Raw genomic sequence first — 25,009 nt, forward strand, 5'->3', positions numbered from 1 at the left:
AAACTGAAAGATGTAGAAATAATGATGATTTTGTGCTTGCTTTCTCAAGCAGAAATTAGGTACGCTGATAAGAATTTTTTTTTTTCTTTTACTTTTTCTGAATATTTCATTTTGGTGTTCAACACCAAATAATTTTATTTTACTTTCTGAGGTATGACTTTGTTAAATTGACTGACCACATACAATAATAATAGTAGAAACAAAACTTTTTAAATCCTCAGATTTTCTGTGGACTACCATATGCTTCTATTTAGCTTTCAAGTATGTAAATGTCATATAGTGGCCATGGTCCTGCTGATCATAACTGTTTAAAAACAAAGTGAAGACGGCCCTGATAATACTTTATGACAAAAATGTATTATGTCAGAAATCAGTGTTGCACTCTTCTGTAGATAAAGCAAATTAAGTTTACTGAAAATCTCCATAACAGGTGAATACATTTGTGTTTAAATAGCTGAGGGGCTTCCACACATAATACTCTAATATAGCTTATAGATAGATTTTATTATGGTATTGCAGTGAAGTGTCCTCTGCATTCTCAGTGGTTTTTCTTTTTTAATATTCTCAAGCAAATTGGAATTTGTGTGTTGCATGGTAGATGTGTATAGACATAAATAAAGATGCTGTCTGATTTAGGTAAACATAAATAGAGATGCTATTTGCCTTTTGTCTAAAACTGATGCAGAACTGTCATTTCTTGTTTTGTAACACTCAATCTGTCTTCGGTATCTATCCTTCATACCCTGAAATAGGAATGCTTTGAATCTTTATTGAGCATTCTTCACTGGAGTTGGACAACACTGGTGCTGGGAGTTGAAGAACTTCGTGGGCTGAAGGGTTTCCAATACACTGCTACTCTTCTGGATTTGGAAAGGTTGCGTTTTGTGGGCACTTGCTGCCTGAGGTTGCTGAGGGTCTACACCTGTGAAATATACCCAATATCAGGTATTCTTCTCAGCTTCATATTTATTAGCAAATAATCTACAGGAAATTTATGGTTTGATCTAAGTAGTCACGTAAGATGTGATTTAAAATAGATTTGCTCACACAGATGGTTTTATTGGAGCATTAAAAGATTTGTTGTCAGAAACAGGAAATTTTCAATTGTCTGCATAACTAAGTATCCTAGTACCACATGTTTGCACTGTAACCTGTGTAGTTTAAAGTTAATTTCCCGTGTGATTTGTCAGTTGAGCTGTTTTGGGCAGTTTGTATCTTTTTTTCCATTTCTGTACATAGTGCTTTCTGTGGCAGTGAGCATAGTGTGAATTTGAAAGATTGTGTTTTTCATGCCTGTACTTTAACAATGCTCATTAAAGCACTAAAAGATCAGAAAAGTGGGAGTTTTTAATGGTCAGGTTTCTTTGATAGAGTTTAACACCCTCTCACTGTTTTACTTTTGGAATTAACTTCTCTGAATGTAGATTCAACAGTGTTGCTGAATTCCCCGTTTTTCTATTTGCATGTAAAGTGTGCATTCTAACATGAAAATATTTCATTATTGTGCATTTAATGCTTCTGTTTGTGTAATCTTCTAGCTACAGCTAAGGCAGTTGTAGAAGAAACCAGCAAACTAGCAGATTGCATTGGAAAAACTAGGACCTTGCTGAGAAAAATTTTATCTGAAGGAGTTGACCATTGCATGGTGAAGCTGGACAATGATCCACAAGGATATCTTAGTCAGCCTCTCAGTCTGTTAGAAGCTGTTCTTCAGGAATGCCATAATACATTTACAGCCTGCTTCCATTCATTCTATCCAACACCAGCTCTCCAGTGGGCATGTCTTTGTGACTTGCTGAACTGTTTGGACCAGGTACATTAAAAAGGCACAAGTAAATTCATCTTAGCTTCTCCTTTTGCTCAAATTGAAGCCAAGTAATATGTAAAACTGTTACTACTTTTTTGCATTTATCCTGATTTGCAACTTGAGTTCTGTTGTGTTTTGGATTGTGTTTTTTAATGATTGGGTATTGGATTTGTTTCTGGTTTTGTTTGTCTGGGGTGTTCTCTAAACGTAGAGCCTAGGAACTTTGTCTTCTTTAGCTTTTAAGATTCTCTGTGGGACAGTGAAGAAAATTTGTCAGCACCTGCTTTTTGAGTGTTGAGGCCGTGCCTTTGTACGTGCTTACTCTTGCTGCATGTTGCCTAAGAGCATCCATGTAGTATTATTTTTTATCACTAATACTTGAGTAATTCCTCATTATTAAACACTACAGCAGTGCTTTGATCCAGCCAAGTACATGAGAAGCAGCTGGAAATACTATTCTGTAATCAACAACTTTCTTCTTTTGCTTGTTGTGAATGAGCATCCCACACCTAAACAGTGTAATTGGTTGCTTGCATTGCTTGTGGTGGGATGTAAACAGTTTGCTGCTTTGCATGAAGATTCATTTAGCATATACAATTTCAAGGAAGAATCTGTTCTTTAATGTATTTCTCTAAGTCATTTAATTATTGTTTAATTTAATTATGGTATCCTTTGAAGACAAGGCTTTTCTTGTATTGTTAATATAAGAAAAGCCTTGTCTTCAAAGGATACCATAATTTTAAAAGTAATATTAGATGGGTTTATTTTAAAATATGCCAACCCAGAAATTTGAATTACTCCAGTTTTGAAGATCTGAATTCAAGCTTATGAGGGAAGGTAATGTAAAATTCATAAAAAAGCTTTCTCTAAATTATTTTTATTAATTACAGTAAAGCTGGAAAGTTCCTTTCCGAGTAGTTTCTCTGTTGTTTCAGTGCAGTGGTGCCATTCTGTTAATTTCTTTTCTGTCTTTAGGATATCCAGGAAGCAAACTTCAAGACCTCCAGCAGTAGGCTCCTTGCAGCTGTCATGTCTGCTCTGTGCCACACGTCGGTGAAGCTGACCTCCATCTTTCCCATTGCCTACGATGGAGAGGCCTTGCTGCGCTCCATGGTTAAACAAGTCAGCACTGAGAACGACTCTGCCCTGGCCCATCGCTTCCCTCTTCTGGTTGCACACATGGAGAAGCTCAGTCAGGTGAGGATGTGTTCTAAAAATCCAATGATTTCTTTTACTTTGCAACAGAAAGCTGTTACGTACCTACACGGTTTTGCTCAATAAAAATGTACATGAATTTACCTAAATGTTTTCTTTCTGAAAGGCTTAGTTTAGAAACTTATTATTTTATACAATTTTCAAATTTTTGTCTGAAATATTCCAACTGTTTCTTCTTTGGGGAATGTCTAAGCAGAATGGTTCTTATCTTGGAATATTAAATTGGACAAAATATCCTTTGGAGTAGTATTCTGTTGCATAGTGTTTTCTGTTTTTTCATGTGATCACAAGGGAGGAGCATGTAGATAGATTTGGTATTTTGAGGAGGAGTCAACATCTTAGTAATAAGTCGTGTCCCAAACTGGAGTTTTTAAGGGGGTCAGTAAAGGAATCCCAGTTCATACTGTTCAAAGGTTATTCATACTGTACAAAGGTTATTAAACAATTTCCTAATCAAGGGCTCTTTAATGCTGTATTGTTGTAGTTCTGATATTTTAGAATTGATTTACAGGAATGAGAAATAAGATAGAAGATAAATAATAAAATAAAAGATAATAATTAGGGAAATAGGACTACTAAACAGTATACTTCAATTTGGTTGACAACAGGAGTATGAAATTATGAATTGTGCAAGAAAGGTAAATAAAGGACACTTGTAGAATCTACCATTCCCAGAAATTTAGAGCAAAAGATAAGATCAGAAGTTTTCTACTCTTCATAAAATACACAGTTAAGCTGGGGGACATACACCTCTAGGCCATTATTGTGCTAAAAGCTTTCATGGACTTGGAAAGCACCTGTACAAATTAATGAAGGGAAAAAACAACGGGCACTACTAAATGCAAATATATTTGTGTCTTGGATACAGCAGCCTCCTAACTGTAAAAGATGGAAAAGTGTTCTGTACAGGTTTGCTTTGCCTGATTGTCCTCCATATTTGTTCACTACTTGGATTTTTTTTGGCATACAAAGAGGTGAGAAAGATAAACCTTGGATTTTCATCTGTTGTGCTGGTTTTATTTTTCTTGTTGAAAGCAGTGGATGTCACTGCTAGGCAGACGACACAATAGATGCCTAAGCTTAGATTAGTTTCATAGACTTCATTCAGCAAAGAAAAACTGTTTATAATCATCCCACCTCTGGTTTTGTCTTACCTCTTTGCATAGAAGATTCTTTTTGCTAACACCAAAACAATAAAGCTTCTAAGTCTCTTGTTTAGACACTGCAGAAGAAAATTACATGAACAGTTTCAAAGGTAACTATATATCCACTGTGTTTTAATGAATGCTTTTAAAGCCCATAGGTTTTATGGCTATATAGTATATAAAGAAGAGACATCTCCTGGAAAGGATATCTATATCTGGTGTCCGTCCAATGTAATAAAAGACTTGTCACTACCTCATACAGGAAATTAAGGACATCAATCAGTTCTTTTGACAAAGGAATACATGATAGCTTTGGGTATTTTTATTTTTTTTCCACCTTCTAGACATTTCTAATCTTCATGAAGTCACAGATATTTCAGTTACCTAGTATACCTATAATATGTGAAAGTTTGTGTTTTGTTTTTTTTAATAACCATATCATTTGTCATTGTTTTTGTTTACACTGCAGAGTGAAGAAAATGTTTCAGGGATGACAAGCTTTCGGGAAGTGCTGGAAAAGATGTTGGTCATTGTCGTTTTACCAGTACGGAACAGCCTTAGAAGAGAAAATGAACTTTTCTCTTCACATCTGGTTTCTAATACCTGTGGGTTGCTTGCTAGTATTGTGAGTGAGCTTACAGCATCAGCATTAGGATCTGAGGTAAAGCTGCTCTAAAACAATTTTAGAAATCTTTCAGGACAAACATACTACAAATGTGATAGAGGCTGAATGGGTATTTTATAGGTGTGTAGATCTTTCAGAGATTGTGGAATTCTCTGTTTTGAGTAGTGCAGATGTTTTGCATAGATTTAAAAGCATATACTCACTGTACTAGAGAAATATTGTTGATAATTAGCTACTTCATTAGTGCTGAAGAATACTGCAGAATACTTTGTTTTAAAAAAGGCACATTTTTTGAGTACTTTGCTTTTTGCCTGCATATTTATGTAGATATACAATCCTTTCAGGAGGCTATAACTTCATTAGGTGACAGAAAAGTATTTGACTTTGTGAAAGGCACATCACTGTCTCTATGCTATCGACAGGCTTTTCTCACAGAAAGAATCAAGCTTTTGATAACATCTTGATTCAAGTGTTTTTACCATTATGTAACATCTGTTTCTGCCCTCTCTTAATCTTGACTGTACCTAAGGCAGAAATACCTTACCTTTACCCAAGGCAGAAATTCCTAACCTTTCTTTCAGTACAGCTAATCTGTATTTTTTGCTAATTCATCCATAAAATATATATTTAAATACTTTAAAAAAGCGAGTTGGATTTCTGATTATTCCTAGTTATTTTCTAATTATCAGAAATACTGTCTTTTTTCTTTTTAATCAATATTAACTACAAAGCTAAATAGTGGCATCTTCTGTGGTTTATGAGTTGACTTTTAAATTTACCCAGTTGAAAAATCTGATAATTCACTTTGCTTTATTAAAGTTGTCTAAAATTTAGCAGTGAATGTTTTCTGACAACTGTATTTAATTTTCTGCAGGTTGATGGACTGAATTCTCTCCATTCTGTCAAATCCACTCCAAACCGATTCACTAAAACAAGTCAGGGAAGAAGCTGGAATACTGGGAATGGATCCCCTGATGCCATATGTTTCTCTGTTGACAAACCTGGTGTAGTTGTAGTAGGATTTTCTGTTTATGGTGGAGGAGGAATTCATGAGTATGAGTTGGAGGTATTAGTTGATGATGTAAGTACTGCTTTTGGGAAAACAATTTGAACAAGAGTAACCTCAGAGGTTTTCTTAGAGTATTTTTTACAAAGTGATATTTTCATATTCATATTCTGTCTAGGCTACCAGTAAACCAGTGCACTGGTAGTAGAATTTTTCGCTTGTGGTGAAGATTTTTGTATTACCACAAGCTTCATACCATATCTAGTAGGGTCCTTATCTTGGTTATTGTTGTGAACTCTTCCTTTATTACAAGTAATATTTGAAGTATCTTGGGCTCTTCACTTTTTGGAGCTAAATATAAATTAGTAGAGTTACCTCTCTGTCAACCATGAATGAAATTAAGAAATAAGATTATAACCAAAATTGAAGAAAAGGAGGCTATCATCCAGCATGGTCAGACAGTACCTACAGATGTTTCACGTGCTGTTGATATATTTTCTGAGAAGCAGCATAAAACTGTCTTCTGGGTTCTTGTAATGAAGCAAAACTACTGTTCTTTTACACACAGTTGTTCACTATAACTGATGATTGTGATCTCTTCCAAAGGACAAGCATGGGTTACTATGGGAAATTAACCTCTCTGCTCAGTAATTTCCTCTTTAGGGGAAAAGCTTCACAGTTGACTCTGAGCAGATTTTTCATCTTTTTGTTTGTAATGCCATGTGTAAAAATTTATGCAATGAAACATAAGTTGCACAATTTCGCGTGTCATGCATTTGTGTACATGTGTACATGATAAATGTATTAAAATTACTTTGTTTCTTTGAATCAGAGTGATCATACTGGAGATGCAACTCATTCTCATAGATGGACATCTTTAGAATTGGTTAAAGGAACTTACACCACAGATGATTCTCCTAGTGACATAGCTGAAATCAGACTTGACAAAGTTGTGCCACTGAAGGTAAATAAAATAAAATCACATCTGTAGGTTTCATACAACTTCTTTAGATAACAAAATTGAAATGGTCAGTGTAAATTGTTTGGGTTTTTGGATGCACATTCACAAGTTGATCTTGATGTGTGCTTCATAAAGTCTCAACTTCAACCTATAAATTACAAGTTCCAAATCCTTTAGCTAGAAGAAATTAGATCCCAAGTGCATATGATTTTTATAAGTGCATATGATAGATTATAGTTGCCTAGTAATTTTAGAATATTTTTGAAAGTGCAACTTCTTTTGTGCTACTTGATAGTTAATTTTCTTGGATATCTGCTTGCTCTTAAAGTAATTAGTAGTAATTTTAAGTTATGTTCCATAATTTGGGAACATGGAACAGCTCTGATTTTTGTTTCATGCTGGGCCTTTTTCCTTTTATTTCATTTGTAGAGTGCTTTGAGGGACTTTCCAGACTCTCCAGTATTAATGTAAAATAATAACTTTCACATACCATGAAGCCATTAGATATCTGTTTTATACTGCAACCTATTTTTGCTCTCCTTTCTCAGGAAAACGTGAAGTACGCAGTTCGTTTGCGGAATTACGGCAGCCGGACTGCCAATGGGGATGGGGGAATGACCACGGTGCAGTGTCCCGATGGTGTAACGTTCACATTCAGCACGTGCAGTCTGAGCAGTAATGGCACCAACCAAACACGAGGACAGATCCCACAGATCCTTTATTACAGGTTTGTGTGGTGTAATCATTCATTTCTAAGGAAAGTGAACAAAACCATCACAGGGCTATTATACCACATCTGTTTTTAAGAAATGATAGAAATAAATGCATCCAGGGTGTGCTTGTGATGCCTCTTCCAGCCTTATTTTAGGTTCTCTGTTTAGTTTTTTTTTTATTTGACAAATAATGTGATTGTTGACTTTTCTGAGGTCCATTGTTTACTACCTTAAAGCTCTAAATATGAGGAACTCGTAAGATGCACTATTTCAATTTCTGTTTTCTCTATACGATAGGTGATATCTGAGAGAGTACTCACTAGCATGTTTATCTCCAACTTTTTCAGTTCCTCAGTTTCCAAAAAAGAATTGCATCAGGTAGTGAAGCAAGGTCTATTTATATAGGAACTCCTCTCTTACTTAGAGGTGAAAGGTATAAAAAGAGAAATTGCAATTGCCTGAAGAAAATCAGCTGAAACATCTGACAGTTCTGCAGGGGAGCTTTACTTCAGCCTTTCAGGATGACAGTAGGAATTGACTTGTGGTAATGCTTTTGCAGAAAGCATTGCTTTTGTGTTTGAGGTGCTTACCCTGATTTGTGTAAAGACAGGATTTTCAAACTGGTAGTACAAGGCTGATTAACAGAAGGTGGAAGGAATAAAATGATCAATGAATAATAATTTACCTTTGATTGTGTGAGAAGTACCTACATAATAAAAGATGTAGAAGATACGAAAAGATAATGCTACACCAGTGATGTATTTTAGACTAACAAGCACATGAACATATATTGCTCTTAAAGTTTTAAAAAAGGTAAAATATGAAGAAATAAAGTAGCCAGAAAAATTATAGCAATAGTATATTTGAAGATACAGGATAGCTCTAAACTACCTTAAAGCATAAGATTGTGCTCAAAGATCCAGCTTGTCAATAAAACCAGTAATTACTTATGAAAGAATAGAATTGCAGTGGTGCAGATCATGATACTTGAATTGATTTAGTCTCCTGGAAACTTGGACTTTATTATGAAGTATCTTAATTGGAAAGTGTCATTATGTAAGAAGGATGAAAGACAGACATGGAAAACATCTATTTTCACTCCTAGATTGTCTGCTTTTATATGGGCAGAAGAGAAAATTAAGAGAAATAACAATTTCTTTGATTTCAGAAAAGCAAAGGACATAATTTCAGTTATGGAAACTTCAAGGCATTCTAACAATGATAAATCAGCATATGAAAAACCCCACACCAAAGTCCCTTCTTCAGATCAGAGCAGTCTCAGGTTTTTTTGTTTCAACTAATAAAATTCCAAGAGGCTTTTGAAAGACTAGTGGTACAAGTTGGAACTGTTACAGAATAAATTGTGTTGAAAAAAATTGCAGCTGCTGTGCTGTAATCACAGTGTCTTTGTAGTTTGCATGGACAAGATAAATTTATCTTTTGCATGGTTATGGACTTAGTTTGGGGACTCACTGTTTGATATATAATGATTTGAAGTTTTGATTTGCCTACAGCAGAGAAACAAATGTTCAGTCAACTATTACAGAGCAGCTTGTAAAAGTTCACACTTCATTTTGTTTGGAGGATGCTCAGATATCAATCAAAATATTTCTTAGGCATATGCAAAAAAAACCCACATATAGAAGTTAACACACTTTTGATAAGGGGAGAAAAGTTTTGGAGGGATTTGTTGGAAAAGTACTCAGTTGAATTGCACCTACCATCAGTAGCTAAAAAATTCAAATGAGAAAGGCTTGAGGCTGACAGCAAAGCTACAATTCTAGGACACTTTGAAAAAATAATATTTTTGTATGAGTCATTGATTCACATGACAGAGAAGGAGAAATATCCTTGTTCACTGAACTGCTCAAAGTAAAATTTCTTAAAGTTCTGAGGTGCTAGTCCTGAAATAATGCACTGGACAAACAGAAGATATCCCAAAGAAAATAGTAGATTTTGTTTTACATGTTGACTAAGTGATTTTATTTCTCTGTGCCAAGAGAGCACAGAGAAATAAAATCATTATCATATTGATTATCATAATCAATAATGATAATCATTAATCATTATCATATTGAAGTCTTGAATTAGTTTGTAATTGTCATTTGATAGCTTTGAAAAAGCAAATCAAACCTTATTGAAATGATTGCATGCATGATGTTGTTTAGGAGAGCCTAATTTGACATACAGAATGGATTTAAAAGAAAGAACTGTTTGTTTGGTAAGTCTTGGGTGAGCCCAGGACTGTTTCAAAGCCATAATTAATCTTTGAAATAAGAAGGGAGAATCTTTGTCTCTTATGAAAATGCAGAAATATCCATTAAGGACATTTTACTTGTTTCTGTGAATCATTACTTGCTCTGTTTTTACCAAGACAAGGAACTGGCTTTGGAAGAGCATAGCAATTAATTTTGTGGTTTAAAAGGCATCTAGAGAAAAGAAACATTGCAGAAAAATGCTTTTTATACTTTTTGCCAAATGAAGTTCTTGCAAAGACTAACAATGACACATTTCCTCCAAAATACCCTCCATGGTTTCTTTGTGGTTTTTTATTGCTTTATCAAAAATTGTTTTGCTTATTCTTTGCCAAAAATTAGTCAGTAGTGTTTTTTAATGTAATTTTGTATTTGTGAACTTACTTTAACTTAATCCACTTTCCAGGAGTGAGTATGATGGTGATCTGCAGTCACAGCTGTTGAACAAAGCTAATGAAGAGGACAAAAACTGTAGCAGGGCTCTTTCTGTCGTGAGTGCTGTTGTCCGAGCAGCCAAAGACTTGTTGCACAGAGCTCTTGCTGTAGATGGTAAGGCTTGAGAAAACTTACTTTACTTTTCAAAACTTTTTACTTTGCTAGCAAGCCATAATAGTAGAATATGACCGAATACAAGAGCTGTGATGTTTCTCTTTTGCTTTCCAAAGAATATTTTTCTAAACTTTCATTCCTGTAGGTATCAAACTATGAGCATCATTCATATCATTGAGTTATGCTTGTGATAGCATAGTCAGATACTTTGTATAATTGCTCATCAATTCAGCAAGTATTGTATTAAAGCTGGTAAGATTCTTTATTTCCTGAAGATGTTTTATGGCAGGTTAGTTGCAGATTTCCTCAGTGTTTAGCACAGAGGTTGTCATCAGTAGGACTGGTTAATGTAATCAATATATCAGCACTTAAACATCCCTTTTTGAGAAATGTACGTATCAGCCATTGTAGCCAAAATGTTCAGAATATAGCATAGTGCTATAAAACTCATTTTGAAGGGCTGGGAGGACTGTTGTGCTAACTTTTATACTGTAGAAAATATGAACACAGTTTCACAAAATGGCAAAGAATGCAATAAAATAATGCTCTAAGAGAAGGACATTTTTCAACAGAGATCTATATATAATGATATATTTATCTTGAGTGGACTTGGCAGACTCAGAATTCAACAGTGCCTAAATAATGAAAACAATTTGAAGTAAAAATAGTCTGGGAAATAGAAGTTTTAATTTAGAAGGGGCAAACCAGAAAAATAAGATGTGCTTTGAACCACACCATGTTTATTAATAAGACTTCTGTTCTAATTATCTTTTTTAAGCTGAAGACATTCCAGAATTACTCAGCTCTTCCAGTCTGTTTTCAATGCTGCTTCCCCTCATCATAGCCTACATAGGACCAGTAGCAGCAGCTATTCCCAAGGTATGCTCCTCACGAGAAATTACTGAAGAAATGTATGCAAGGAAAAGGTTTACTCTGAAAATTTGACCATCTTGATTTCTTACTATTCTGTGAATTAGTGGTTTATATTTAATGAGTCATGAATTTTCCATGAGTCAAGAATTTAGAAAAAATGTAATCACTTTTTTTTTAACTTGAATTGAGAACATGATAACAAAAATACCTTAAGGAATAAGAGAAATATGAGAGGCTTTAGTAGTAGGAAAAGATAAGGAATGAGAAGAATGTAATTTACAACTCATTGATGAACATTGGGGGATGAAATGGTTTTTTTATGTTATATAAATACTATTTTTACAGTAAAGAGCAGAAGCATTTGCTCATTAAATTAAGATTATTTCTGTCAAACTTAGCGCTAGAAAGATGTCAGCTATAAAGAAAGGAACATTTCTTTCCAGTGCCATGGCATTTCTTGCATGTGCCTGGTCTGGGACACTCTTGAGATCTGTTATTAGATCTACAAATATCAATAATCCTTAGCTAGTATACACTATTACCTTTTATTGCTTCTTCATGAGCTGTAAGATGTTTTCTGATTCTTTTCCAAGGGGGAGGAAATAGAACTGACCACTTAAAATCTAGCAGACATGCTATGAAAGACAGTGTCAGATTTTAGTTACCTTGTTTCTTCATGGAACTGAGATTTGAAATAACCAAGTGTTTTGCTGTAGAAGTAATTTGTAGAAGTGTTCATCTGCTTAGAAAATGCAGTGAAGATCACAGGGAACGTAATATTAATACTAAAATAAATATTAATATGTTTATAGAGTATAACTGGATTTTGGCTTTAGTATGGTATTTACTTTTGTGAACTTGTGCTTCCCGTTTGTTAATGCTCAAGATTTTAGTAGAAACTATTTTAGGGAAAGGATGTCACAGTTATATGCAGATTCTTGTTTCAGCTTTGGCACAGCTCCAAGAGAAGATTAATGTATTGGTGCTTTTTCTGTTAGGATTGTGTAGATGCAGAATTGCAAAAAGATTGAATGAATTGTTATTAGTGATATTCTGAGAATGTTCAAACATTCTCAGAACCACTGAAGAGAAATGGAAGTATTAGAGTATTGTTTTCACCAACTTATAAGACGTTCTAATAACACATGTGGTGTTATGTTACAGGTTGCTGTTGAGGTCTTTGGCCTGGTACAACAGCTACTTCCTTCTGTGGCAGTTCTGAATCAGAAATACGCCCCTCCAGCTTTTAACCCAAATCAGTCTACAGACAGCACCACTGGAAACCAGCCAGAGCAAGGGCTTTCAGCTTGTACTACCTCCAATCACTATGCTGTTGTAGAAAGTGAGCACCCCTATAAACCTGCCTCTGTTACACATTATAAGGTGAGCACCATTTCTAAGTGCACATGCTGCTTTTTAAAAGCTTTACACATGAGTTTTCTTGAGTCAGCATTTGCTATCTGAAAAATTGTTGCTGTGGATGATAATTAATATTGTCTCATATTGAAGACATTATATTATTGCTGTACTGCTTTTTGGACAAAACTCTACATCAAGTATAGTGGATAATAGTGAAGTTTTAACCCCCTAATTCAGGTATCTGCTTTAAATCCCTAAATTTGCATAGTCTTATATTTTTCTGCTGTCATACAGTTTCTTTGCTTTAACTATAGAGGTTGTGAAGTTCAAAGTCTTTATGTATAGAGTATGTAATCACATACCAGATTTTCTTACCTAATGCTTAAACAGTGTTTTGTAAGAATGCATAAAGTCAGTTCTAGTCAAATTAACATCCAGAAGTAGCAAAGCTATAATCAAGAGCCTGAACAGGACACAAAGTATTATTTTGCTATTCCAGTGCTTGTCCTGTGAGACAGCAAGACATCCACTGCAGAAAATGTAGTTACCATTTGATCATCTTGATGCAATAATGCTTACTTTTGTCCTAAAAGTTTATGGAGCATGTCTAAAGCCTTGGGTTTAGTAGTTACTACCTTCGATTTTCTGTAGCTATATGCTATTGTACTGCAGGCCACATTCACTAGTGGAATTCAGCTGCTCTGTACTTTTCTGGGATTGCACAAAATAGATGTTCATTATGTTTGTTGAAGTTTGAGTTTGAAAAGGTATCCGAGAGTTCATTGTGTGTAGTAGTCTGTGGCTGTTTTGTTTAATGAAGCTGTACAGAATTCTTGAAAGCAATCACAAGTGGTGCCAGTGCAAACACTTAAACAGAATATTAAGTTATAACACAGGGTTCTAATTGTGTAAAGTGTGGATCATTTCAGGTGTACATAAATTTCAAGGAATAAATTAGGTTAATGTTAATTAAAAGAATAGCAGAACAATTGTGCAGAATTACATAATTAAATCGCTTCTGTAGACTAAATCAGAGTTAAGGCCAAATGGAAATGAAGAAGTAAATGTAAAAAAAAAACCAAACAATAAAACAAGAACCCCAAAAGCTTGGACATAATTAACCTATTGCTTTGTTTTAGGTGACTTTTCCTGAATGTGTCAGGTGGATAACAATAGAGTTTGACACTCAGTGTGGCACTGCTCAGTCAGAGGATGTTCTTCGTTTACTAATTCCTGTCAGAATTGCACAGAGCCTGGGATTTGGACCAAAGCATACCTCTGTTCATGAGAACCTTAATTCATGGATAGAACTGAAAAAGTTCTCTGGATCTTCAGGATGGCCTACCATGGTGTTGGTATTGCCAGGTAATACTTAGATACTGATGTAATTGCTGGTAATGTGTGTTACTGCAATAATTAAAGGAAGTTTGATTTTTCTGCAGAATTATCTTGGCAAACAAAATTAAAGAAGGGTCTTTATCCAGCTGGCAAGTTAATTATGTCTCTAGTAGGTTTCTTGCTTGAAGTATTGATCTGCTTGTTTTTCCCATGATTTTAATTCACATTTTACCTATAAAGGCTGGGTTTCATATATATTTACGTAAAAGAGGAGGAATATATTATTAATTTATCCTTTTGCTTCTCTAAGGGAATGAAGCACTTTTTTCTCTGGAGACTGCATCAGACTATGTGAAAGATGAAAAAGCTTGTTTTTATGGCTTCAAATGTTACGCAATTGGATATGAATTTAGTCCAGGAAGTGATGAGGTAAGGGAAAAAGTGAGGTAGTTATAATTGCTTCACCTAATAAATCACCTAATAAATTTTTTGAGGGTAAAAAAAAATTGTATTTCCACTTATGGCTAGGTGACACATTGCAAAATATTTTTAGATTAATTATATAAAAGTAATAACATTTTTTTGCTAAGAGCATTATTAATTTGGAATTCTTTAATCAGGATACTATTGAAATGGCTTTTTGCATGGTTTGTGGCACTCTGCAAAAACATAGTTTGGTTTTATCTTCTATGTCAGTGGGATATAAGATTTCCTGAAATTCTGGCCTACTCTTGCATCAAAGATCTAAGATGTGGGGCTTTTTACTGTCACTGCCAATTGAATGACATTGAATGACTTGCATTATTTTCCAGTGCTCACTTAGATCAGAACTCGCAGACTCCTTGGAAATGCTATGTGCATTTAGGCTACCTCAGGTTTTACCCAGTGGTCTCCTCATTTTACCTTTAAGGACATGAGTCATTTCCACCACTGTTTATTGCAAAGGGAAGATCAGATTTCTTCACGACCCAATTGTGTCTTTGGCTTATTTTAAGAGATTACGGAAAACACTTAATATATACTTTTTTATATACTACATCCAGTTTTATACTACATCCAGAAAGATAAGTCTTCCCTTGTCCTGGGAATCTTTGGCCCTGTTCCTTCATGTGGATTTCACAAGGTCTGCATCTTGCTTACACTACAACCCTCGCAGAAGATTTACCTCATCTTATTCTGGATTTTGCTAAAGCTAAATCATGTCTTCACATTTTCAGAATGTCAAGTTCTTTGGAATTTCTTTACATATCAGATAAGGACACATACCATAAGATTGTTATCTATGGTAGTACTGGCTTTCAGCAGAATCAGATTTGTAATTCTACAGATGATTGAATTAGTCTGTGTTTGTTTAAGCAAAAGTTATTTCTATTCAAAAATACCCATGAAGATTCATATGTCATTCTTTTTCTTTAAAGAATTTTCAAACAAAGCTGCTGGCATATTTTTAATGCTCAGTGCTAAAACATGCTAGCTAATACCTTAAGTCTATCATCTAAAGAACAGTTATAAGTAGCTGTTTTCAAACATACCTTTTTATGCTAAAAATTTTGGTACACTGTCCTATGTTGCAGCAAAACATGGCAGTAGCTGTATGACAAGAAATACATTGCTGAGAAGCTTCAAACTGGGACATACACTATTTCTTAATATAAAACATTGACAGAAAAATGTATTTATTGTCCTATTTTCTGAGACACTGATATTTTTTACATTTTTTTTAATTTGAAGGGTATTATTCAGCTGGAGAAAGAACTGGCAAATTTGGGAGGATCATGTGCAGCAGCTTTGATGAAGAAAGATTTAGCACTTCCTATTGGTAAGAACATACTTCATTTTTTCATCATTGTCCATGTTTTCTGAATTAATAGTACAGTCAGATCTTATTGTTGCTTTTAATTAGAGATAATAATACAAAATTGTCTTCAAACTGAATTAATCAAATAATAAAGCTGGCAGTATTTTCTCCTTGTCTTTTTCCCTTTGTGTGTATATGGGGAAGAGGGACACCTGGTAATTTAAATTTGAATGAGCTCACCCCATCCACAGGTAGTGTGTGACTGTATGAACTGTGTCCCACAGTTTCCTCGTGGTACTTCCTAAATGTGCAGGTATCATCTTTGTATTTCTCTTTCACTGTTTTTTTTCTCCCTACACTTCACACCTCTCTGTATGAAAAATACCTGCATCATTGAATTGCAAAACTTAAAGTACTGTTTTAAAGTTGAAAGTGACCATTTTGTCTGTAGACCTTATAGCTAAAAATATTTCTACTGTAGCTTTTTTTTCTGCAATTAGAAAAGAAATCACATATTTTTACCACAGATGCTGCAAATAGAGGTTTATAGTAACCCAACTGCAATTTAAAATGCAAGGAAAAATGAGTTTGTGGAAATTAATGGATATGGAGATGGAATTAGAAATTCTAATGATGCAGCTGTATTTTGAGTAATATAATTTCTCTTAAATAGCACCAGCATATAGGAAAAACAGGCTCATAATTTATAATAGGATATCTCTCTGATCATTTTAATTTAGGGGTACAAATCAAAGCTCAGATACTGTTACAGTGGAAGAGTGGATTAATGAGCAGGAGAGCACTGATCAGTGTGGAGTTCTAATCACAAAACCTTCTTTGTATTTTTAATCCAGTATTTTGCTTGTGTATTTGGATTGTTTACAAATTTCTTTATGTTGTAAGGAGGCGCCTCAATTGCACTAGTAGATCTGTATTTCACTCTCCAATGTACAGGCAATTTTTCAGGTTAAATAAGTGCCCTCCTCTCTTATCCCTCAAGCTACTTAGTTTTGTTGACTTCTCTTAGTTTTGTATTCTTCTGTGCAACAACAACAACAAAAAGATTGAAATCCTTGTAACTTATTTTCCCATATTTTGCAATACTTTGTACTTCTCTCCTGGGAGCTTTTTATGTTTGTTCTGTTGAAATGCCTGGAATGAGAAGGGTGACACGTAGATTGACTTTATGCTATTCCATAGAAATTTGAAATAAAATATGCAGTGAAGTTACCTATGCAATCACAGCTGCATACAAATGTGGTTGTTTATGATCTGTAAGAGAGGAGGGGTAGGTGCATTGCCTCTAAGGAGTTTCTTGATGACTGATCTAATGGCAATTGATTTGTCTTACTGTTTATCTAACATCAACTCAAGAACTTCAACCAAGTCTCTTAATGTTGCTGGTAAGATTACAGTGCTTGTGCTATATAAGTGTATTGTTTCTCTCCAAGACCACTAGACCCTCTGAGTAAACAAAACTGGGGAATTGTAGCCAACAGCGGTAGTATTTGCAAATGGAAACTACTGCGCAGCCTTTTAAAATGGTTCTCAGTTGTATGTAATTTTGGTTTGAGTGTTTTGCCTGGTGTCTCAGAAAAACACTGTGGCAGAAAAAGTGGTAAAGTTGTGGTTTTCTAGAGCAACATTGAAATGCCTTAGTATCAGACTTTATTTTTCTTTTTCTGCATCCTAGTTTATGCATCTTCTACCTTTTGCTGCAAGTGAAATGCTTTTTTAATACTGTCATTCCTAATCTGCGGAGCCTTTTATTGGACTTGTGGAAGAGTGTTTCTTAAGGGAAACTTACATAGAATAATAGAGTCAATAATCATATAAAAGACTTTCTTGTAATGCATACACATAGGAAAGGCCCTTTTTAGTAGACTTTTCATATTTTGTTAAACTTTCTACAGTTTTACTTTTTAGTAATTGTTGTAGTGGGTATGTTCAGTGTGCAAAGGCAAATATTTGTGGGAGTATTCTTCTAGAAATATTAGGAATAAAAGTGTTTTGAAGGCCCTAACAAGGTTAAGGCTATTTTGCTCTGAAGGAAGGTGGACCAGAAAGTGATTTCTTCACATACTAGGAAAAGTGTCTTTGAGAGTTACACCCAAATAGTGTTCAAGTTACCATGTTCAAATGGTCGTTCTTCCCTCTTGCGACTTCCAGATGTGAATTTAAGATACTTCTCTCCAAGAGAGAGATCTGGTCTATGACCAAGATCTGACTTCAACAGCAGTGTGAAATTGGTTTATGTATTTTGTATTAATACATTCCTAATTGTATCAAAGCTAGCAGTAGTTTATTTCTGAGGGCAGTTTTTAGATGTCTTTATTTCTTTGAATTTTTAAAATTGCCTTGGAACTTGGTTTTCTTATTTCTCTCTCTTCTTACTAGTAGAATTGCCTGAAATGTTTTTAAAAGAGAGTAGAAATATGGTGACCTTATCTGTTTCACCCCTCTGTTAAAAGACCGTGTTTGGCAATTATGGTTATCCTGGAATCAGGCTTTGGAGTTGGATTTGTGAGAAAGAAATACTGTGTAATAGTATGTATTTGAGCTTTCTGTTTTAGGAAGAATCATAATTTATGAAATTGTGCAGGGTTTGTCAGGTTTACAAATAATTTTACAAAGGTAAGCTCTTAAAAGGGAGCAGCTTTTGCATATTTAGAGATACTGCTTCTCATAAACCATCCTGACCTCTGAAAATCTTTCTGAAAGTATCTAGTCACATCCAAAGACTTGCCATACATAGTGCCTTCAAGATAAAAAGAGAAGCACCAAATTTTTGTTCTGTGCACTGAACTACACAATACTGCATGTTTACGATGTTATTTATAAATATTAGTATTTCAGCTGCTGATTGAACAGTATGATACATCCTTATGCAGACTTGAAATCTGTAGTATAAAAAGCTTCACAAAACAGAATTGAATCTCATATTCTGCAGTATGTAGATAATATAACTGGTTTATTTTTCCAGCAGGTAGTGAGTTTGAAGAGGATCTTGAGATACTTGAAGAGGCTGCCTTACAGGTATGCTGCTGCTTTTTATCCATTGCAATGCACTTAAGCACAGAATTGCATTGAAACTGACTCCTACAGAAGAAAATAATTTGTAAGGCTTTTATAGTAGAATGGAATCCAGCTTATTATTTGACAGTTTAAGAAAATCATACAGAATTTTAGTATTTATATTAAATCATTTTTTATAATGAATCTGCTTGGAAAAAAATACACGTAATGTCACACAGAACATTAGATGACCAAGTATTTCAAAATATCTGTTTGGCTGAAGTTGCAGTATTTGGCAAGTTTTAAATGTTACCAAGATGAATCTTATACATGTCTTTGTAATGACAGAAATAAGATAACTTTTTCAGCTGAGCAGTGATGTTAATCAAGTCTCAAATAATATGATTGCAGTTGTTCTGGTTTGTTGATGGTCTTTTGTTGAGTACAATGGGAGTTAATGCTGAATCTCCCTCAACTCAAGGTCATTTAACCTCTTTTGGCATAAATTATGGTTTAATAGACTGTGATGGCTTTTTTTAAAGCTTTTATGATGGTAGAGCTTATTCTTCTTGAAAAGTTTTAAATGCTCAAAATGTTTTTACCAATTGTTTCACGTTATGGGAAAATGTGAACATGCTACTGAAAAGCTGTTCTGTGTCTCTCTTTTCACCCCCAACCTCTGCCAAAAAAACCAAAAAGGTGTGCAAAGCTCACTCAGGCATTCTTGGGAAAGGCTTGGCACTATCTCACTCCCCAACCATTTTGGAAGCTCTCGAAGGAAGCCTTCCCCTGCAGGTCCAAAGCAATGAGCAGTCGTTTCTGGAAGATTTCATTGCTTGTGTACCAGGATCAAGTGGTGGACGACTTGCAAGGTAAAACTGCACTGTTGCTTGTCCTTCTAACTGGCTATAGAACTGTCATAGTTATTTTAAGTATTAGTTGACTAAAACTGTTTGGCTATATTGATTCCATTAATACATTAGTTAAAAGCATGTAGGCATTCAGATGTTCTGTGTCTTTTCTTAGCTCTGTGTCACATTTTTACAGAGTAAGAATTTGTCTTTTGGAGGCTGTAAGAGATTTTAATGTTGGGTGGTTTTCTTTGCTGTAGGTGGCTGCAGCCAGATTCATATGCTGATCCTCAAAAAACATCATTGATTTTGAATAAGGATGACATCCGATGTGGTTGGCCAACTGTTATTACAGTACAAACAAAAGACCAGTATGGGGAAGTTGTTCATGTTCCTAATATGAAGGTAATTATTGTAATCTTGGCTGTTCTGCCTAATCTTGTTGTCTTTTAGTTTTTATTGTAGGTATTCCATGGAATACTCTTGTATTGGACAGAAAGTGGCATTCATAAATTCATTGTAATCAGGCTTTCTTACCTCTAAATCTACAAACCTGCCAAATTCTGTACTATGCCACCACCATTTCATGAAATTCATAACTTGCCTGTAATGAACTACATGTGTGTAGTTGCATAAATAATCAGTCATAAGTGAGTTTGGATGGTGGTGATGTATTAAAGTGACAAGAATCCATTTTAAATTTGTAAGCCAGGCAAGAGTGTTATAAACCATAGACTTCGTGATGGGAAAAAAGAATCAGAAGCACACTGATGGACCACCTTATAGTTACTTTATTTTAGACTAGAACAGTACTCTTGCCTTTTCTGTTTCTAATATTGGATGTTCCTGTAGTCCTTGCAGTTAATAAGGATAACTGGCAGGGCCTGGTGTTCCTGTGTTTGCCTTCAGCCTCTTCAGTTAAACACTGTTTTTCAGTACTGGAGAGGAGGTGATCTTGACAGCCTCAGGTAGAGTTAGAAGAATTTTGTGCATTTTGGGGTAAAATCTATGTGGAATGTGTAAAAGTGGGCTGCTTGATTTGAAGTAGTAAAGCAATTCAAACAAAATGAACACAAAATGGTTTTCATGTAGTTCTAATAAATTAGGGTACTTTTGTGTTTTAAAGCCCACTACTACTGTGGAGTAGTTGGTTTTTGTCAAGCCCAAGTGTAGATGAAATGCTTGTTACAAAGGCATGATTCCTGTGAGAAAAGCTCCCAAATCTGTTCTTTGTAGGTGATGTAATAATTGAGTTTTCTTTCAGTGAGCTGTAAACATAATAATGAACAGCAGTTCTGCAACAGTAATACAAGAATCAGCTTAGTCACAAACACTGCTTGAGTGAAACTTGTGTGATTACTGATTTACATTAGTGACAGAGCAAGTGGAAGACTCTCAGTAGTGATTTTATCCTATCAGTCAGGAAAAAGATATGTCAAAATATGATCGAAGTTATTACTGGTTTTATTATTTAATTACTGTTCACAAATGTATTAAAGTAACAAAAACCTTAATTCAATTTAATTATTCTTCTGGACTCATTCAGTGTGCAATGCAGTGATGTAACTTTTGGTTAATTAAATCAAATTTTGATAAAACTGTGTGTGAAAACTGCAGAATTTGATATTGCAGATTTCCAATGAGTAATATATAAACTTATTTTCCAGGTAGTCTGTCTTTCTCAGAAAATTGTGTACTGCTAGCTGTTACCTGCACTAATGGAGATCCATGCTACCTCTGGGGGAATAAGTCTGTTAAAACATGCATTGAAGAGCACAATATAAATGTGCAGTGCTGGCTGGGAGGTGGCAGAGCCAGCCAGGATCCAGTCTGGCCATTGCTGATCCAGATCTAGTGGCCATGATGATCCACTCTGAAATCTGTGCACTCACTTGGAAGGCTCTCTTTCTCCTTTGTTGCAGTTTTCTGTTCAGGGAAAACTTCCCTAGGCATCCCAGACTGTGTTCTGCCTGCCAGGAAGTGCTCTGGGACTGGCAGAAGTGACACCAGCCTGTGCTGATGGTGGAGTCAGTTGGGTGCCTCTCCCCTGCCCATTGGCATCTTCCCAAGATGCTGTGCTTGGCTTTGCAGGTTAAGTGTAGATACACATTGGGTTTGGACACAGCTGCATTTGCAGGGAGGGCTCTAAGTGCTTTGTCACTGCACTGCATCAAATTGAAAAGAATGTCTGTGTGTGTTTTCTCACAAAATCATAATCCCTCTTCCACATCTTATTACAGGTGGAAGTCAAAGCTATTCCTGTTTCTCAGAAAAAAACATCTTTGCAACAAGAACAGGTTAAAAAAGTGCAGCGGATACCAGGCAGTCCTGCAACAGCTGTTTCCCCTAGCAGTGATATGACCTTTGGAGGACTTCCTTCACCAAAGCTTGATTCCTCCTATGAGCCAATGATAGTAAAAGAAGCTCGGTATATTGCTATTACAATGATGAAGGTAAGTTACTGCAATTTTGGCAATGTAGCTATAGAATTCAGCATTGAAAGTGTGTAAAGGTATGCAGCAGAGAAGGACAGATGTATGTTTATTTTCGGTCCCAATCTGAAAATATATTCAGTGAAAATTACTTTGATTAATATTAGTTCAGCAATAAACTAAATACATCAAAAAGGCCAATTGCTTAAACTCTAAAGCAGTTAGATTGGATTAGCATAGAAAGGAAAGGTGTCTTTTTTGATTTTGATTAAATAGATTAACAAATTATTTGGAGTCATGCAGGAGAAATAAAAACAGACATGAAAGTGGTGAAGGGAAAGTTAAACCAGTATTTTTATTTATATGGAGTTGGAATGTTGCAGTGAATGCTTACTTTAAACTAGAGCAGATGAAATAGAAAATCAGGAAAAAAGAAGAGCTCGGCGTATTAAAAAAAGGCATACAAATTATTTATATATCAATGCATATGTATTAAGCAGCATCTAATGAAATTAGCCACTGTTAAATGGATCAGCTCAGACACTTAGCCAGGGACAGTTTTTAAAGAAGTGAAAACTGAGCAGCTAGTGTTGATTTGATTGAGTATGTTGTGGCACATGCAGTAAATTTACATATGTGTACCATACTGACCCAGTTAAGAGATGTGATGTGTTGTGTACAACTAACAGTTGCACAGCTTAATGAGACAGGATTAGCCAGGAGGGTAGAGGAGGATAATACTTAGCATAATCAGAATGGATTTATTGTGGGGGCAGAACCAGCAAACTGGCACCTTTTAGAGGCAAAGGATAGTGCTGCAGTACCTGTGTGTAAATAGTGCAGCTGGATACTGAACTGTGTCTTAATAGATCAATGAAAGAACTATGAAATCAATGCAGTGTACAACAAATGGTTTAAGAACTTGCTAGAACATGTGCATATCAAGATGTGATTTTGGCATTTTTATTTGGGCTAGTGCAAACATCAGTTCTTGGTTTGATGCTTCTTTTAAAAGTGACTTGAAGGGAGGCAGAAATAAATTATTTCTCCCAAGTTAGGGCTTAGATGATATTTCTGATAGCCACTGTTCACAGGTATCTGCTATTTCTTTTCCAGTGATAGGTGTCAAATCTGCTCACAAAACTCTTAGAGTTGTATATCTTGTAATGCATGAGATGCTTTGGGGTAAATTACAATGGTGCAAGTGTAGCGTGTTCAAAAACTCTTCTGTAGATTTGATGGAGTGAGGAATGCTTAATATCAGCTAGTTAATGTGTAATCATTCTTTAATTGAAATAAGGCTAAAGGAAAATGAAAATGGAAGGGTTCATTTAAAATCCTCCTAGAAGGCAATAACAGTATAAACTTTCATAAAGATAAAAGTAAAAAGACACCAAGGTTAAATTTAAAAAGCATCTCTCTTGTTGAAACATGCTTGGTTTCTGTATTTAGTGCTTTTCCAGAGAATCTTCCCAAGGTTCCTCTCAAGTTAAGTCCTTTCCATCCAAAACTTTAGGAATTCAAGGCATTCGGAACATACTCATTTCAGTGTAAAATGCAGATGTCCCCTGATATTTTCATTTTACATCAGCCTGCACATTGTATCACCTAAATATGTTTATAAAATCTCACTTCAAAAAAAAATACATAATCAATTATGACATGTTTGGGGCACTGATACCGAAAACTATATCCTTATGCAGGGACCCAGAATGGCTGATCTGCATATATGTTCAAAGGTTCTTATCCTACCTTTTGTTGGTTTTGATTTAACAGGGGAATCTGGTAACTCAGCAACTATTGCAGCCCAGAGAGATTCTTGCTGAGGGACTTGGTGCACTCCTAGGACTAGCTCTGTTTTCTTAGGGGGCTTTTCAGAGCAGTGATTTTACAAGATGCTGTGGAAGTGAACCAGGTCTTTTTGTAGTGGAAGTCAGTGGAAGTATCACCTCAATGTTCAGGGAATTTCATCTTCACTTGTAGTTGAAAGAAAAAGGGATGTGTAATTTTATTGATGAAGCCCCTGGGCTGGTTTGCAGGTTTTACTTGCAGCTTATTTGCTTTCTTATCTTCACACAGTCTTCAGTGCACTGCCTGGATTCAAAAGGTTTTTATACAAGTCAGATTTGAAGAGATTCAAAGATTTAACAAGGTTATTGTTAGTAGTAGCAATCTTTCTTATCTAAATCATGGCTGTTTAATGAGACAGTGAAGATACTCATTTCCATGTGTGCATATATATTTCTGTGTTTTGAAATTTGTTTCTGATTCCCTGATCAGTGCTTCTGGGGTGGCTAAAATTAGATTCATGTGTTCTTGAAGAAAATGCTCTGCTTTCTTTTATTCAAGACAGTGGTATAACTGTTGGTTTTGTGTTTGAATTTAATCTGTGTACAGGCATACGAAAATTATTCTTTTGAAGAACTACGTTTCGCTTCACCAACACCAAAGAGGTAAACATTAAAAACTTTCCTTTGAATAGGAGCTTAAATTAACATATCCTGACACTTCTGCTTACACCCAGACTCCCAAGTGTGACTGACACATAATCATGTCTGAAGATAGAAACACAGAAGTCAAGTATTATGTTTTCTTACGTGTAGCAATTTTATTTAATTTTTTTTTGATTTTTTGTTTTAATGTTTCCTTATTTATATTAGCTACTCTTTGAATGTGTTTTTATCATTTGCTATAAATAAATGTGGAATAGAGGATTATTACATTTTCATAGTAAATAATAGGAGGTTAGTACATTGGAAAGGGAAAAATTGTATTTAGATGATCTGCTAGAAAAAAGTAGTTTGCAAAATAAACATTATACTAATCATTATATTTGATTGATTTTAACTGTTTTGTTTATGCCTAGACCCAGTGAAAACATGTTGATCAGAGTCAATAATGATGGTACATACTGTGCAAACTGGACTCCTGGAGCTGTTGGTCTCTATACCATTCATGTTACTATAGATGGCATTGAAATAGGTACTTAATTTTTACTATATTTAAGCATAAAATTATATTTTTTCACTTTGTGTACTAACACATTTAATGCTCATAAGATTTAATA

At 35.0% G+C, this 25,009-nt stretch overlaps 1 protein-coding gene across 16 annotated transcripts in view; it reads left to right on the forward strand.

Annotated features, from left to right (window-relative positions):
- The window catches only part of MYCBP2 (MYC binding protein 2), a 175,052-nt gene that overhangs the window by 87,378 nt on the left and 62,665 nt on the right, over positions 1-25,009 (forward strand). For 13 of the 16 annotated variants that reach the window (XM_071431021.1, XM_071431023.1, XM_071431027.1 and 10 more), the window contains 19 exons: positions 753-945; positions 1,539-1,813; positions 2,783-3,004; positions 4,637-4,828; positions 5,667-5,873; positions 6,631-6,762; positions 7,308-7,486; positions 10,134-10,276; positions 11,055-11,155; positions 12,314-12,532; positions 13,648-13,873; positions 14,157-14,275; positions 15,578-15,665; positions 18,628-18,680; positions 19,359-19,531; positions 19,771-19,915; positions 21,751-21,963; positions 24,340-24,395; positions 24,809-24,924. In XM_071431021.1, coding sequence (XP_071287122.1) covers positions 753-945; positions 1,539-1,813; positions 2,783-3,004; positions 4,637-4,828; positions 5,667-5,873; positions 6,631-6,762; positions 7,308-7,486; positions 10,134-10,276; positions 11,055-11,155; positions 12,314-12,532; positions 13,648-13,873; positions 14,157-14,275; positions 15,578-15,665; positions 18,628-18,680; positions 19,359-19,531; positions 19,771-19,915; positions 21,751-21,963; positions 24,340-24,395; positions 24,809-24,924 — 3,052 coding nt within the window. The remainder of the gene's footprint in view (positions 1-752; positions 946-1,538; positions 1,814-2,782; positions 3,005-4,636; positions 4,829-5,666; positions 5,874-6,630; positions 6,763-7,307; positions 7,487-10,133; positions 10,277-11,054; positions 11,156-12,313; positions 12,533-13,647; positions 13,874-14,156; positions 14,276-15,577; positions 15,666-18,627; positions 18,681-19,358; positions 19,532-19,770; positions 19,916-21,750; positions 21,964-24,339; positions 24,396-24,808; positions 24,925-25,009) is intronic. The other 3 variants (XM_071431022.1, XM_071431037.1, XM_071431029.1) reach the window with 1 other exon arrangement.

This window comes from Agelaius tricolor, unplaced genomic scaffold (genome assembly GCF_023055355.1).
Source record: "Agelaius tricolor isolate 1412-34295 unplaced genomic scaffold, bAgeTri1.0.p SCAF_7, whole genome shotgun sequence".
Classification (NCBI taxonomy): Eukaryota; Metazoa; Chordata; class Aves; order Passeriformes; family Icteridae; genus Agelaius; species Agelaius tricolor.